Raw genomic sequence first — 17,374 nt, forward strand, 5'->3', positions numbered from 1 at the left:
AACCCAGAGCTGCAGGCTGTTGTCTGGGAAAAGAAGTTGTATTTTTCAGCTGAAACTGTCTGACGCCTCAGTGCGTCGGGTGACGAAAGATTTTTCTCCCCACAGGACCAGTTATCTTCTCTTTCTCATTCTGTCATCGTCTTTCCCAATAGCCAAAAATCCCTCTGGGTGTTTATTAGTTCAGGTGAATGATACTGATGGGAATGGAGCTGGATTACTGCTCCTAAATTAAGTTTGGATTTGCAGTCACTGATGACGAACCTGCTAGTGTCACATTAATCACTGGATGGGCAACGAACATCTCATGAGTCAAATCAATTCATGTAACATGATCATTTCTGTCAATTCTTTTGACACAGTTCTATGCTTATAGTTAGATTTGCTGCTCTCTAGTGGAATAATTGAGTAGTTGTTCAGTTTATCGTTTATGAATTTATGTGTGCTATTTACTCCAGCTCTTAAAATATCGGGAGGTAAAAAAAAAAAAAAATCCATCTGAAAACATATTAATAACCGTCCTAAGTTATGGTTTGGTCCTTCCATCTGTGTGTCTCATTTCTAAAACTGGTCATAAAGGTTGGACATAAAATGGTGGCTGTCAGGTCTGGAATATGTAATTGAAACTCAAAACTAACTGCTTTAAACCTACGTGCAATCTCACCTATTAAAATAAAACCTAGTGGGAGAATTAAATGTAGACCATGAAATTACACTCTTCTTATTGCTCATGGCCTCCATGATTCAAAGTACTGTATGCACAGATCAAAATTATTACTATTATTATCATTATTATTATTATTATTATTATTATTGTTGTTGTTGTTTTTGTTGTTATATAATTTAATTCATGAAATCTTTTTTTGTTTGTTTGTTTTTTATTTGTTGCAGTTTTATGCTGATGTCCACACTGGATGGCTCACGAATAATTTTCACTTTAACGATTCATGTGTTCAGAATTGTATTTCTTCCTTTATGGATTTCTAAGCATTATATGTGAATGTACAATTAAAATTTCAGTATGCACGTAGAAAAATATTTACAAACCTCACCATAGCTTTCTAAATTGAAACATATATTTAATGCCCAGTTTCTGACATTTATTTCACTCGAAATGCATTGTAGGAAACACTGCATTATTTTATGTAGTGTCTTTATTAATTTCCTTATTTAAATTCTATGTTTAGATATTTAATAATTCATTACACAAGAAAACAAGAAAAAAGAATCATAAATTCAAATAAACAATTTTTCAAAATCACAAAGCTTTTTCATTTGCACATGGAACAGCCAACCTCTGAGTGACGAGTATTCATCCAAAATCCCATCTATGGGACAATAAAGCATTGAGTGATACTTTCCACACTGTGTTGTTGGCTCTCCATTAGACTGAACCGTGAATTTACACATAACGACTATGCATAAACTTAAATAAATCCTGTTTATCGCTCCTGAAAATAAAGTCCCATCTTGAATAAAAGCTTTGCACTTCAAGTACAGTCTGGTTGCTAAACCTGTAAATAAAAGAACAATAAGAATCAACTTCAGTCATAAACATAACTCATTCATAGGTAGTATTCTGTTGTTTGTTTGTGCCTTCATGGAAGGTGACGGAGCTACTCCAAACTGCCCAAAGCAAAGAGGCATTCTACAGTCTACAGTGAAAACATGCCAGTGATGCTGGCTGAAAGTAGCACAAACCGAGAGTCACTCTCACCCTTCAGAGGAACGGGATGCATGAAGCAGGACTGTGTTATGTACAAAATAAATAAATGGGATGTTATCAACTTTAGCCAATTTCTAAACTTATTTTTACCTTGCGTTTGGATATATTTTCTTAATAAGACTTGTAAATTAAAAGAAAGAAAAATGGTGCATCCATAAAAATATATGATTGAAATAATGCAATTCATTTGACACAGTTATTCGCTTAAACTTGGAGAAAAAGGCCAAAAAAAAAAAAATAAGTGCAAAGCATATAATAAACCAGGATGACATGACAAACCGATCACTGACAGTAGAAGAACAGCGGAACTTGTTCTGCAATGACACGTTTAAATGTTCTACAGGTAACAAATATTGTGGGGCATCAATGCTGTAATGGCTAAGATTCACCATTGCAGACCTCTCCTGGACACCACCAGATTCATGATTCGAACCATGCTAACAGAACGTCTGTGCCTTGATGGTTGAAATAAGAAAATGTCAGTCTTTTTTTTGGCTGTTCTCTTTTTTCCTGGGTGTCTCACACTTTTCAGGCAAGAACTACAAGCACTAAGCTAGCAGGAGGATGCAAGGCAGAGTATGTATCCAGTAGCATACAGAGCAGCATTGGTCCAGTATTGGGCTCCGGGGCCCGACATAGTCAGAGGGGATGTTTATGGCCTCACAGTGTTTCTGTAAGTGGAAAGGACAAAAGGAAGTTAAGGAACAGGTGCAAAAAGATGCTTTAGGCTAAAGAAGCCAATACACTCACCTGCTTTGCTCTCCAGAGAAGGACCACGTGTGGAGTGACACTTGTTTTTCTGGAGTGGGAAGGGATCAGATGAATTAGTGCACCCACCTGTGAGTTTTTTCTTTTAACCATTTGCATTTTCAAATACTCTGTGTTGTTGAGGCCATTAATGAGCAAGGCAGGCCATCCCCTGTACTGTACCTTCTGATTTAGTCGATAGTGCAGACTCCGATCTGACAGCCAGGGGTGTCTGAGGGACTCTGCGGCGCTCAGCCTCCAACTTTTGCTCTTGACCAGCAGACGGGTGATGAAGTCTTTGGCCTCATCTGAGATGTCTGTAAACTCCTCCTCCTCAAAGTTCCACTGACAGGCCAAGATGTTGTTCAGTGTCTCGTTGTCATCGTCTCCCAGAAACGGAGACAATCCGCTGAGTCTGAATAGGTAGGAAGACATGGAGGTCAGGGAGGGTAGTGGCTTTTTCTTTGTAGTGTATGTGTGTGTTAATTTGCAGCAACTTACAGCATGTAGGTGATGACACCGAGACTCCACATGTCTGTGGGGAATGAAACAAATTCATAGTTGATGACCTCAGGAGCTAAAAACTCAGGGGTTCCAAAGTTGACCCTCAGCTTCTCCCTGGGTTTGTACCTGACAGAGAAAAACATCAGATCCATGAGGGTTGGATCATGGAGGGAGGAAGTTGAGTCCTTAAGGATGAGCAGGCAAAGATGTTAACTACAAACAAATGACAGGTTTTACCTCCTAGCCAGGCCAAAGTCAATTATTTTAATCTTGTTGGTAGCTCTGCTGACACAAAGGATGTTTTCTGGCTGAAAAAGAACAAAAGAGAAAATGCAATCCTATATTAAGAAAATAATGAGATTCTGTTACTTGCTGCTTTTTTAAATGCAATTCTTCTCTCTGGGTGGAATCTTATCAAAGAGAACGAGTCATTAAAAAGGACAGAACTTTCAGAAATCTATTAAATATTAGATTTCTTGTTGTTTTTAAAAACGTAGCTGGTTCATTCTTTGTGTTTTATCTCAATAAGAGCCACAGTGGAGCTTCGAGAGTAGTTTAACATCACTAAGAACTGTTTAGGGAGATAAATATTATGAATTGGCAAGAACGGTGAGAAAACTGGATTACAAAATGAGAGGAAAGTGTGAGAAGTTCAAACAAGTTTACCTTGAGGTCGAGGTGCAGGATGTACATCTTGTGCATATACTGCAGCCCTTCACAGATCTGCCTGATAAACAGTACAGTGTCCAGCTCCGTCAGGTTGTAGTTCTCGTCTATGATCCGGTCAAACAGCTCCCCTCCCTCCACGCTATATCACAGAGGATTAAACACACATTCACAGCCTATCTGATGTATTCCACAAATTAGAACACACACACAGACACCGACTTACTATTCCATGACTAGGATGATATTGTGGCGTGACTCGAAGGCGGCATACAGCTTGATCAGGTTGGCATGGTTCAGCTGGTTCATCACGTGGATCTCATTCCTCACCACCTCCTGAAGAGACACACAGGAAAATAGTTTAACACTATTAACACATGTAAGTGCATGCACATTGCAGAGGCATAAACACAAATGTTACAGCCCTAAATGAGCTGTTATCAATATCTCAAGCCATTCAATGCAACATAGGGACCCCTGTTTCCTGTTTGAACCCTTGGGTGTATTGTGCTTATTTCAACATGTTTGAAGCAAATTTAGGATCCCCTTAAAAGGCTCTGATTTCGGATATAATGGATCTCTAATCACATGTACAGTCATAAACATCAGTGGCAGCCACATGGATTTAGCTGTGTGCCTGGCAGGCTCTGACCTTTCTGGAGATCTCAGATGACAATGTAAGTACAGAACTATCCAGACATCTGACCTCCACATTCCATCACTCCCAGACGACCCAGAGCAGGAGAGACACACAATGAGGCTGACAAATTGCCAAACACCCCTGAGACTGCTGAGCCCAGTCTATTTTAAAAATCAATTCCCTTATGGTACTTAGCAATGATAAAAGAAAACATCCATCACACCATCTGGGGAAGCTGGCATTTCAGTGTCATTGCTGAACATGATTCTGTTTCTTATTCCAGCATCTGCTGTCTGATCTTTACTGCACCTTCTCTTTCTGGCTTCTGGCTTTGATGATCTTGGAAGCCAACGTGAGACCAGATGAATTCTCTGTGCACTTGTGGACTTGACCAAAACGTCCCCTGATGAAAGAAAAACAAACTTGTTGATGAGTGAGGCATGACCGAGTAGATCAGAGTAGTCGTAGTGAACTATAGAAATTTGATTTTGAATGAAATGAATGTAAACATTGAGAATTATGGAAATGATTTCAGTTTTTGGGCAACAAGAACCACAACGAGTGGTTGTTGGTCTCTGTCTGTTGGCCCTGTGATGGACTGAAGACCTGTCCAGATTTAGCTGGGATCGGCTCCAGCACTCCCCCAAGCCGGAGACAAATAAGTGGTAAAAGATGAATTAATGATTTTGGTTTTTGAGCCACTTTTGAATTTATTTATCTCTGTGAACTTCAATGTCAGATATGTGGGGATGAGGAGATGCAGACAAGTTCTGGTGAAAAATGTAATACTTTTTAATGGAAAAAAAAACAAAACAAAACAAGAACTTCAAAGTGTTTCTGAGGCTGTAACACGGATCCACATGGATGAGGACAAATGACAAGGTGAAGACGATGACAAACGAATGACAACAAGGATCTGACAAGGACTAGACTGAAAACAAGGCTGAAATACATAGCGACTAATAGACACAGGTGAACCACATTAGAGCACGGAAGGCAATCACAGGAGGGAAACCTAACCAGAACAAGACTTTCAAAATAAAACTGGATGTGAACAGCACAAACATAGAAAACTCAATCCCTGACATTCAAAGCATTTGCTGGTTCCAATCTCTCAAAGTGTTGAAAATTTATATATTTGAATTTTGGACTTTTTAAAAACCAAACTTTACAATGGCATTTTGGACATATTTTGTAGGCCCTCCAATAATCTAAAAATTGTATAAATAACTAAAAGTACTAAAGATAATTGTTAGCTGCAGACCTTACAAACATATATGCAGATTATTATAATAGGGATGTGTGATTAAACAGTAATTAGACTGTGCACAGTGCCATTATGTCAATCATTTTAGAAATGTGCTTGCGTGCTGAGGAGTAATCTCCAGTTTGAGATGCAGGATTTAGCACCAGTCAATGAGATCAGAGAGGCCCACTCTTTCACAATTGACTCCTCCATCGGCCCTTTAGGAGGCAATAAAAAGGTCTGGGAAAAAAAACTATTCCAAACACCTCACAGATCCTCTGTGATTTCATTACAGTGGACTGAGGTGCTGAAATGTAAACACACTCCAGAGAACTGTTATGGGCTGTATCTTTTGCGTGTTTTCTTGCCACTCACCCTCCCAGGACTTCATCTTTGTTGATGGTGTAATAAGTGGCTATCTGGTGGGGTTTGGGAGTCACGATCCGATGCTCGAAAGGTGCTAAGGGTGGAGGGCTGGCGTCTGAAACACAGCGGAAATAATGAGGAGATGGAAGAAATGGCCAGAGAAGTGGATAGACAAGAAACAAAGTGGATCAAAATAGTAGCATGCCAATGTCTCATTATCTGCTGTGCCAGCTATGCTGACTGACATGTCAGTGATGCTTGAGCAGGCCTCGTGTTATAACACTAGATCTGGTTCAGAGTCTAACAACTACATTCAGTTGAAGTTGAGTACCACAAAAGTTCAACTCGAATTCACCACAAACCTAACCAAAGCAGGGTTTTTGGAAACATTGTGGGCACAAGATGCATTGCTCACAGAAGAAACAAAGCAATTTTTATGACTTTTTAGAACTTTTTAAAAGCTGATTATTTTTAGACAGTTTTTACTAGGACCAGGATTTGACAAAGACGCTATTTTCAAAATAAAAGTGAGTGTAGTTACCAATTATGATTCAAATGCTTCACCCTTTTATTTTCTCCAAAATTCCCTGACAGCAACGGTTTGATAGTTTTTTATGTAACCACTGATATTGTGTCTTACCAATTATAAATTCTTTCACCATTGACTCCCCCTCCTCCTGTTCTTCTGCCCTTGCTTCATTGGATGTAAAGGCCTGTGTCTCTGCTCCGTCCACTGGCAGTCCATCAGCGTGGTCCATTTTACTATCCACTCTGCTTTTTTTCAGGTCTTCTTTCATCAGAGCTTCCTCTGTGACATGACGTTTGCTGCAAGTGGCCATGTCTCCGGCCTCCTCAGAGCTTAGCACACAATCATAAAGCAAACAATGAATGCTTTTTTCCCCCATATACTTTTCTCTTAACTGGCATCTTAGAATTAAAAGAAATGGAACAATATCCAGGCATTCAGAAGAAAAATACCTTTCCTGTGAGAGGAGAGACGGCTTACAACTATCTGCAATGATGCTGTGGGACTTCTCTGAGTTGGATGACTGTGCAACTTCTCCCATATGCTTTTTCTTCCCATCCTCCTCCACTTCATCAGCTGGTTTAGAAATAGCATCTTCTCCCTTTTCCTCTGCCTCAGGTTCTGAATCCTGAAAAATAACCCCCTCTTCCTCGTCCTTGGTTTTCCTCTTCCTCTCCTCTGACTGGGTGGCAGAGGTGTGTGGCCCTTCCAGGATCAGCTCTGCTGCCTTCTGTGGTCCTCTGTCCTCTCTCCTCTGGGTTTCAGCCACTGCATTTGCATGGGAGTGCTCAGTGTTCTGCCTGTTGAACTTCTCCACCTGTTCCTGAAGCACAGGCTCATTCAGGGAGGCTGAATCTGTCATGTGAAAATACTACATTAAAATGAATTCTGATGATTGAGGGATCAAATTTGATCATGATATATACACATATGTATTGGACCAAAACTGGTCTGAAATATGTCAAGAAGTGCTTCACTGTATGTTTTGTTGTTTGTTGTTTTGAAGAAGATGGTTCTTAACAAACTTTCCAAAAGCAACTACAAAAACTATTCATGTTGTCATGAAATTGGATGGAGATATTCTTGGTCCCCTGAGGATGAACGCAAACAACTCACTCTAGAGCAGCAACAATAAATAAACAAATAAATAAAGTAATAGAAATGAACATCTGAGGCTGACCAGAAGTAATGAATGTTTACTGTATGGCTTGAAATTGCCACCATATATATATATATATATATATATATATATATATATATAAAAAGAATATATGATCGAGATAATAACAGCCTTCATCCAGCAAAACTATAAATTCAAAAGTAAGATGTTACATTTTTCCATTTCTAAATAAGAAGGCTTTTTATTTATATGGGTATTGCTCATATGTGTTTGTTGTATTCAGAGGACAATGATTATGAATCCAATACGTTGTAGGCATATATACAGAGCTGGGCACAAAGAGACTGTTCACTATTTTTTCTGCAAGCCACCTCCTCAAACAGAAGCCTTTAAGCATGTTGTTTTAAACATCTCTGAACAGTGAAGGCAGAGGGAATATGGACATAACAGATCTACTATGGCAAAATTATACATAAGTATTTATATATATATAGAAGAGGTGGCCTGCAGCTACTTACACAATGGAAGTCTAAATATACTGAATGAAAATCAGAATATATGCAATGAGCTTGTACAAACAGAAGCCTCTCTAACAAAGGCCTCCTTTTTCTACCATGAAAAAACCAAACAAAAAACAAAACAAGTGGTGCCACTAAGGGACTGTAATACTGGCAGACGTCATTTCTACAGAACACACAGTGTGTACAAATGACAGCCATCAGACGGCAAAGTTAACTGTGGAGTGTAAAGAGAAAATGCTGCTGTACATGGAAGAGAATTAATGAAATAAATAGCCTTCCTCCCACTAAGGCTCCGATACAATCTAGAGTTGTGAAAATAAAAACTATTAGAGGCAGCAAGGTAATCAAATGTAATTCCCTTCATTCTATATATATGTCAGAGCATCAAAGAACAAAGATGGTGTGTGAACTCAGGTGATTTGTGGTAAATTGTAACTTCCTGTTTAAGTCTACCTGTGGTATTCAGGGGCCTCCTCTTCTTCTGGGCCTTTAAACCCTTCAGACTCAGCTTGGCTTTGTCTTTGTCATCCATTGTCTTGTAAAAAGAAGACACATAAATCAAACTTTAGACGCTGTATATCACATCCAAATACAGTTGGAGTTGGAGTTCAGTGTAAAATAATATACAGAGTGATTGACATGGACAGAAGTCTGATTTCTGATGGCAACAAAATACAGATATTATTTATATTTGTTGTATTTGTTATATATGTACACAATAGTCAGACAACAAGCCAATTTTTTTTGTTGGTGTTACTTCAGTTGTTTCCGTAACTCAGATCTGATGTTCTGGGGGACAAATGCTTCCTTCACAAGAGAGAGGGAAGGTCACATATTTTCTGTGGTGGACGAAATTCACGCAACACAATAAATTGTTTAGTATACACTTTGCAAATAAACTATGCCATGATCAAAGAGCCAAGTATAATCAATTTGGAAGGATTTCTCTGATGGTTAATATGCGTAACACAATCGATCTGGTGTCATAATTTTGTTTACTGAATCACACCCTTGTTCCCAAAATCAGTTTCTGAAACAGCAAAAATCACACTCACACATAGACACACACACACACAGCAGGACAGCAAAAATTAATAGTGGAAATAGTCCTCTTCATACTGTTCTCTGCATTGAGAATAACAAACACACACAATAAGATGCAGACAGTGTGTGGTCATGTACAGGACACCAGCCTGTCCAGTTAATCACTGCAAGCCAGTGGCAATCTGACTGTGTGCAGCTTCAGCCAGACCTGCTGCTGATAAAGACTTGGTTGGATAAGATAGCCAGTATGACACCTCGGAAGCAAAAGACAATCACTGCACAGATGAAAACTACTTAACATTACAGAGAAGCTCTTGTTGCAGTACAGCAGGACTAATAATAGCCTTAGAAGGACCCTTATCAGAAGTAACAGGAATTAGCAGCAGCTTTACACACGAAGAAATTAGAAACCTTTTAAATTTCGTTGGCTGTAGTCGTCTATTTATAATGCCACAGCAAATAAGTCAGATATTCCACTGAGAAGACGTCTTAGAGACAGCACTTAATACATCAGCTGCAATAATCACAATGCAACCAGAGCCCTCACTGATGCCATTAACAACACAGCACACACCATCTGAAAGCATTGTGGAACACTGCAGTAAAACATCCTCAAAAGCTGGAAAGACAATGGGAAAAAATGTAGATGCCAAGGTTGTTTTGAATCACTTCTGTCACCTCTGTTAAGCCACTCACCTTCTTGTTGACTTTTTTTCCAGACTGTTTGAACAGCAGCTCCACCAGCCTGGAGCTCTTCACCACCTCCCCAATGAAGCTGATTACTTGGTGCGTGCCCTCCACCAGCTTCTCAACCCCATCCAGCCTGTGTTCATGACTCTCTATACGCTCACTGGCCCTCTCCAAAGCTCCGTGCAGTTCTGTGTATGCCACCTCCACCCCTGACCCACGTCTTCCCCTGTGGCTCTCTTTGCACAGTGAAGCCAGGTCCCAACTAATACCCCTGACATCCTGGGACATGCCGTCGAGCCGGGCCAAGACGGTTTGATGCATGTTGAGTAAGCGCTCCATCTGAGAGCTCAGGGTGTCCATTCGAATCTCCACACAGCGCAGTGCGGCATCGTGAGAAGCAGAGGTAGGTGGTGATGAAGAAGAAGACGCCTGGGACTTGTCTGAGCCATTGAGAGATGGTTTCCGTCCACCAGGTTTCTGACCATGAAGTGGATTTGGGTCATAAACCTTGGCTAAAGAGTTGACCAGGCTGGAACTCATGACTGATTTACAGCAGAAAAATAGGAAAAAAGCTATCCCTTCAACAGTCACTGTCATCCAGGCTTGATGGAAATGGCAACAAAAACCATCTTACAAATAGAACGCTGGGAGAAGAAAAGAAGTGGAGGGAGAACAGAGTTGTCTCCCACAGTACAGTTTTAAGAATAGCAAAGAGCTACCCTGCAAATTAAAGCATGGCCCCCTGCAGACGTCAGGGACTGAGTGGGGTGTGATAAGAGCTGAGTGCTCAGATGTGCAGCTGGGGATTGATGGGTGGGTTGGAGGCTGTAGTAGATCGCTATTTGACATTTGAGACACTTCAAAAGCCCTTCAGGCAGGTGTCAGAATCCCAAGAATCTGGAGCTGAAAATTGATGCTGTACAAATTAGGACAAAGAAAAACCTACAGCCAATAAACTGAGGATCGCCACATCTGATGATGTTATTAAGATGCTATTAAAGTAAAAGTATACAGTAAATTAAAGTAAAACAACAACAAAAAAAAAACAAAAACAGGGATCTTACAGCTATAATATGATTGCTCCACAATCGGAAGTGGGGTGACAGTTGCAAGGCTTCAGAAGGTATATCAATCAGTTAAAGATGCCTGTGTCTTTATATAAATAATATAAATAATATTTTTGAATTTTATTTGAATTAATTATAAAATAAAGTTTCACTGAACCTAAAGCTGAAGGCTATAACTTTTCATACATTCCATTTAAAAATATTTTATTCATAGTCAATTGTTCAGAAATAGCCTGCAAGTTTCCTAATAAGCTTAATGTTGGTAGGGGGATAAACACAGTGGAAGAAAACAGGAAACAGGTGACAACACTGACACCTAAGAGCTGTTGATACAGGATGAGAAGGAGACTGTGGGAGACGAAGCTTACCGCGCATGTGTTGTTGCAGCGAGTTAAAGGGGACAAAGTGAGTCAGATATCGAAATAGATACTGACACAAAAGTGCAAATTCATGAAATGACACCCTCAATTAACACTTTTTGAGACATGTCTGACTGGGCTCACTGACCCCAAAATATTCCATGTCTCAGGACAACAGTATCTGGACTGGGCAGGTGACAAAACGCTGACACCTATATATACTGACACTCATCTATCAGCGCCAGAAAAACCAAACCTATACTGTGTCTGTGACCTGCACTATTCACTGTACAGGCAGCTGTCAGGTTTGCCCCAGTGGTTGTTTAGCAGCTAAGGTGAGAATGAAAGATGACACCGTACAAGTGCAGACAGAGAACAGCATGTACTGTACAAATCCATGTATCTACTACACTGATTAGACAAAGGAGATGGCCAATCAGCAATCAGCGGCCACACTGACCTGATTTGCAAACATCTTTGCAAGGCCTTTGTCTTTCACTTACTGCCACACAGGTCTACAACGTATTTTTATGGAACTATCCATGGATTTAAACGGCCGCATTGCCTAAAATTGTTCCATACTGACCATACTGACTGATCATTTCTTTCCACAGCTAACAGCTTACAATGATGTCTATAGGTTAATGCAAGTTATAATAGGTTATGTATTTCTCATTGAATAAAAACGACATTAAATTGATTGTGTATTCCTCTTCAGTATTGTCAGCGGCAGTGTTTTGACAAAATTAACGAATAAACTAAATTGAGTTGAATTCACATGTTTAGGGTTAACTTTCACCTCCAGGGAGGGTAGACAATGGTGGAGTGGATTGAACAGTGACTTTCTCCTGAAGAAAAGCCGAGCTAACATCAGGACAGGTGGGACAAATATTTCACAGTAGGGCTATTTTTATTGGATAATATGTATTTCTGAGTCAATAAAAACTAAATGAAATAGATTGTGTATTCCTCTTTCATATTTCCATTATTGGTAACCGTTTTATAAAAGCAATACATCACTTCAGGCCATTATATAATGAACGTATACCACCATCTGTCATGATGTATTGCTTAATTGGCTACTGAAACCTTATCTAAGTAACTATGGCAATGATAGTGCTAACCCTAACCCTAACCCTAACCTTTTGTCCCCCAACCTAACCTGTTGAAATTAACTAAACGATGATTTTCTTTTCATTTGTCAGTTAATTTGTTCCTTGGCTTTGGTTCAGTATGTTTTGTAAAAACTTTAAAAACACACTGAATCAAGAATATGGATGCCAAAATAGGATAATGAAGTAAGTATGTAGCAAAATCATACATGAGATTTTTGAGTTTCATTACTTCACATAGTGTTGTTCCACCTACATAATTTATTATATTGGGGATTGTTTAGTGGTACAGCAATACTCCAACCACCAGATTAGGTGAAAGACAATCTAGTGGGGTCCTGGCTCATTGGCCTAGGTCTAGTGTTGAGGGCAGATGGAAGTTTAACTGTACCCCATTGGATAATCTCTGAAATTCCCCCGTCACAAAAGGTTTGATGGTAAAATGAGAGTCGAGAACTGTTCAGGAATTAGACTGACGCAGCCGGACCTCTCTCATTTACGTATAGAGTTACTCAGCAAGATGACACAGACAATACATAATGCTTATTCAGGTGCCAGAGACTCGCCATTAATCCGACATCACTACACCTCAACAGGCCATACAATGTGAATGAAATGAGCTTTAGCCCTGAGCCACAATAATAGACTGTGTGACATGCAACAACCATGTGCCTCATTTAGCTACTGTAGCTCGGAAAACAAAGGCAGAAGTGGAATGTTACTTTACTCTCTCGTGTTGTGAGATCTTATTGTAGTTTTAATTACAAATCACATCTATGTTCTATATTAATACAGTGAAAGAATCATAAAGGTCTCAGTCCACAGAGAAATGCTCAGTCTATATTCAGAAACTGAGCATTATTTTAGAAAAGGTTTATCAATTTCAGAGTGTGAACATCAGGAGCTGAACTTGTGTCTGCTATTCAAATCAGACAGACTATATGAGGGCCAGTAACTTTTGACTGGCCTGAGATCAGCTCAGTGACAGCTCTATGATGTCTGGCATCTTCCAGTGCCAAAGTCCAGCTCTGGGGCCCCCAAATCATCCAGGGTTTCCCTCTCAATTGGCATCCCTGCCCACAAAAGATTCTCCATACCATCATCATGATGGATTCACCCCACTAAGCCTTACCAAGACCAAAAATAACTTCATTCAAATAGCTGCATTAAAGGGTTCTTGCTAACTAATACAGTCTTCACCAGCAAGGCAGCACAGTTACATGTTCAATAGCTGTAACATCTTAACTTCTGTGCTATGGCGATTATCAACACGTCTAAGCATCAAGATGAAAATTATTCAGAATTTGCTTTCACTGTTTGTCCTGCACTGGTTTTATACTGACAAAAAAATTATTACATGCATGCACTTTTAATCGATTCTTTTTTCTTTCATTTTTTTGCACTGTTATTTTTTTCAATGCTTCAAGTCAGAAAAATAATTTACCCTGAACTAGATTATGCTAAAATTATAATTACCAAACCCACAATGATAACTCTATGGCTGCAAAATTTTAAACTTGCTATCAGCTTTCTTTGGAGACATCAAGACTAGAATTTAAAATGTTATCTATGTTTGGACAATGAACTTCATACTGCAGCACACATTGTTCCTAATGGGCTTTAATTGTTATTCCCAGGTGATTTTTTCCACTGCTGGTGGAGAATGTCTGCCTGGCCAGGACATGACAGTGGAAAGAAGGCAACACATTATCTACAGCAGCTGATGACAGTATGTACTTTCACAGTTCAGCTGCAGGGATAACATTCGTCCAACTTCTTGTGTTATGTGCTCAGACAGACTCTAAAAATTCCTTTCATGGAATAGAGGTGCTGCATGACGTCAGCAAAGTGTTTATGTGCATGCATGTGTGTGTTTTTGTGCTGCTGGCAATTATACCCAGTCTGTCAATATGTTACATAAGCAACATAAGTATGCACGCTCCCAAAGAGAAGCATGCAAACCAGCTTCCCTTGGCCTTGGTCATTGTGGGTTTGCTGATTGTGATATGACATGCAAATGACCAGCTATGACCTGACACATGTTTGAAAGAGGATTCAGGACAAATGGTGACCTCTGACCAGACAAAATGGCTGTCAATCCTACTGAACCAAAGCTGAAAAAAAAAAAACCAACACATTTACACAGTATAGTGGAAATGTAAACAGGGTACCTCATTTTTATATTTTCTCAATGTAAGCACCATCCCAGGTGTAAACCTTTAGAATTTTTTCACATGATTAAAAAATGTTAAATTTTTTGTTTAAATCAGGCAGGGCCAAAAAATAAATGTTATTGACATGCCTTTTATAGGTTGAGCACAGAGGCAGGACCTTAACCTTTCAGTCTGACCTGTTTTGGTGTAATTACCCCTTAAGGTATTTTATTACTCTTTATTTCTAAAAGTTCTTTCTGAACTGTAAATTAGCATGTCCATTACAAACTTTATCAATACATTTACCTGTCTGCATTGTGCAAAAACCATTTCTGCTCAGACCTACAGACAATTTGGAGTCACTAATTATCCTCAACATGATGTCTTTGGACGGTGGGAGGAGACCGGAGTACCTGGAGGAAACCCACACAGGCATGGGGAGAAAATGGAAACTTGCAAAGGTCCCAGGACTGAAATCTGTACCCACTTTCTTATTGTGAGGCAAAAGTGCGAACCACAACGCCACCATGTTGCTATTTTAATGTTCTATTTTCAAAATGTTTTCATTCCTTTGTAACACTTACACTTCCTTGTTTCAGTGGTGGTGAAAGCAGCAGACTCCATTGATCTCTGGATCTCACAGAATGTGCAATATGCAAAGTATTAAAAACTATCCACATCCTTACCAGTTGCAGCACGGAAGTATAACTCAATGCCAATTTTGATCACAGCATCTCTTCCCTGTGGTATTTCAACTTTTGCTAAAATGTGGGAACTGAGTTGTTGTTGTTGTTTGTTTTTTTTTTTTAAATCACTAATCCAGTAATGAACTTTAAATATATCTTTCCGAGGCCTAAATCAATTTTTTGGATCAGTGATGTTTATTTAATTTCAATTAAATTGAATAAAACATGTAAAATCTGGGTCAGTGTTTGAACTACATGCACAATGCACTTATGTCTTTCTGCCACTAGATGACAGTAGATAGCCACAGACCCTACACTCCTGTTCTGACCCTGCTCGTGAGCGCCTGTAAAATGTGTAGTATACACACTCCCCACCCTACTAATGAGTCAGTCAGAACGACCAATGTATCCTAAATTGTTTGCAAGTTCGCAAGGACAACATTTGATCTCTGAGTTGGCAAGGGGATATTTTCAAGCACAATTTTAACTTGCGGCTCTGTTTCTTGATGTTTGTGAATGTTCCTAAGGTAGTACTAACTGTAGTCAGAGAACATCCTTTGCGGGCATGTTGTTTGAGCGGGCACACTCAGCTGTTCTCTGCAAGTAATTACACCAACCCGACTTGTAAATGTTTGCCATGTAAGATCTTCTCTGGCTACATGATGACAGATCATAAACACAGTCTGCAGTCAAATATCAGTCTGACTGCTGTGACTCCATGTTGGCCTCAAGTTAAATTGACCTTCTTTTCATTCTGATCTCGTTTGTCAACTCTAAATGAGACAAACAAGACTTCATTGGAATTCGTCTTTGCCGTTTCATTTAATGTCCCAAAAACAACACTTAACCGATCACTATTCATATAGAAAAAGATTTCTGTACAAGGCAAAAATGTTGTAATTTTTTTCCATTTATTCTTTCTTATTATCAGCCAAACCTAATCGGGAAAAAAATATCTAATTCATAGTAAATTATACATTTCTGCCTCAAAACATAAAGGGGTCTTCTCTGGACCATGGGCCATCCACCCCAAGTTTGGTGCAAATAGTTGAAATAATATTTCTGTTAAGAAATACATAGCCTTATTGGTGAAGATAGCAAGATATAACCTACAAGCAGTTATCTTTGTTTGTTTTTTTTTAATCAGAATTTGATTTTAGGAAAAAACATATTTGAAAAATATTCTGTTAATCATTAATCATTTCAAAACTGGATGTTAAATCAAATGGAAACTAATGAGTACTTTTAAATAGGTTAAACTTTCTGTTAACATGTAGTACATACAGGAGGATAGACGATTATACTTTAGTTGTAAAGTTAGTGCTGCTCAGGCCTGGCTTATTTGTCAGTAAAGTTTTTTCATACTAAGTCTCCTACCTTCCTCTATCATACATATTATGTATTTTTGACTGTTTGTGATACTGAAACACCTTTTTACACTTCATCTTTGAATAATAACCTGTGGTGAGGTATCAGCACTCCATGTCAGGCGCACTACTGGGGTCAATTGCTTACAGTTCAGGCAACACCATTCCCAGTTTCACTGGCATCATCAACATGGAAGCAGGTGTCCAGGCCACACTTAACAATAGAAATATAACTCCTTGTCTCTGGGTCTGCAGAAAAATTCTGGATTGAGTGAGGACCAAAGGAAGCACTTCACTGGCTTAGCCTTGACGACAAAGGAATGAATAACATGCTATACATGAACATCTGCAATTCACCACTCAACACTAAACATGAACAAGGTTGTACTTGTGTGAGGGTGTTTGTCTTTGTGTTTGTAACCGGCTCCTCCATAATGTAGCAGTGCTGTGCTGGTAATGAGTTATGTAAATGGCTTAAAATGGACATGGGCCAGGAGGCTGGAGGAGTCTCGGCAAAGACAGCACATTCCTCTTGGCCTAATACCAGATAGAAACAGAGGCAGAACTAGGGAGCCAGGACTGCCAAGAAATTTAGAAATTATGCATGTGAGCATTGTACTCAGCAGTAAACTGAGCAAACCATTTTCTATGATTGGGCCTGACCTCAAAAGGTGACTTGGAAATTCAACTAAAAAACATTATACTGTAACTGTATTTGCCTTCTGCTGAGGAATTGGATGCACCCTTCTTGTCCTGGTGAATGGCAGTTTTTTGCATTTGTTTATTTGCATGGGTGATTTGGTGGTTAGCACTCCACAGCAAGCAGGTTGTGGGTTC

At 39.3% G+C, this 17,374-nt stretch overlaps 1 protein-coding gene across 1 annotated transcript; it reads right to left on the minus strand.

The window, feature by feature from the left end:
- Nucleotides 1–1,162: 1,162 nt before the first annotated feature.
- On the minus strand, nucleotides 1,163–10,587 carry mylk4b (myosin light chain kinase family, member 4b). Its single transcript, XM_029500401.1, has 13 exons — nucleotides 9,800–10,587; nucleotides 8,513–8,594; nucleotides 6,871–7,273; nucleotides 6,533–6,750; nucleotides 5,902–6,007; nucleotides 4,590–4,683; nucleotides 3,867–3,976; nucleotides 3,641–3,782; nucleotides 3,212–3,282; nucleotides 2,972–3,100; nucleotides 2,654–2,885; nucleotides 2,474–2,522; nucleotides 1,163–2,394 (listed from the first exon to the last, which is right to left on the minus strand). The coding sequence occupies exons 1-13, from the start codon at nucleotides 10,388–10,390 to the stop codon at nucleotides 2,384–2,386; spliced, it is 2,238 nt and encodes a 745-aa protein (XP_029356261.1). The 5' UTR covers nucleotides 10,391–10,587; the 3' UTR covers nucleotides 1,163–2,383.
- Nucleotides 10,588–17,374: the final 6,787 nt, after the last annotated feature.

The sequence above is a fragment of the Echeneis naucrates genome, chromosome 4 (genome assembly GCF_900963305.1).
Source record: "Echeneis naucrates chromosome 4, fEcheNa1.1, whole genome shotgun sequence".
In the NCBI taxonomy this organism is placed as follows: domain Eukaryota; kingdom Metazoa; phylum Chordata; class Actinopteri; order Carangiformes; family Echeneidae; genus Echeneis; species Echeneis naucrates.

Bases quoted from the DNA above. Each gene is read 5' to 3' on its own strand.
- mylk4b (XM_029500401.1), bottom strand. From the start codon at position 10,390: ATGACAGTGACTGTTGAAGGGATAGCTTTTTTCCTATTTTTCTGCTGT. The intron at 4,684-5,901 runs GTGAGTGGCAAG...TTCTTTCATCAG, and splicing joins AAAGATGAAGTCCTGGGAGG to GGGACGTTTTGGTCAAGTCC. The intron at 3,101-3,211 runs GTAAAACCTGTC...TTTCTCTGTCAG, and splicing joins GACTTTGGCCTGGCTAGGAG to GTACAAACCCAGGGAGAAGC.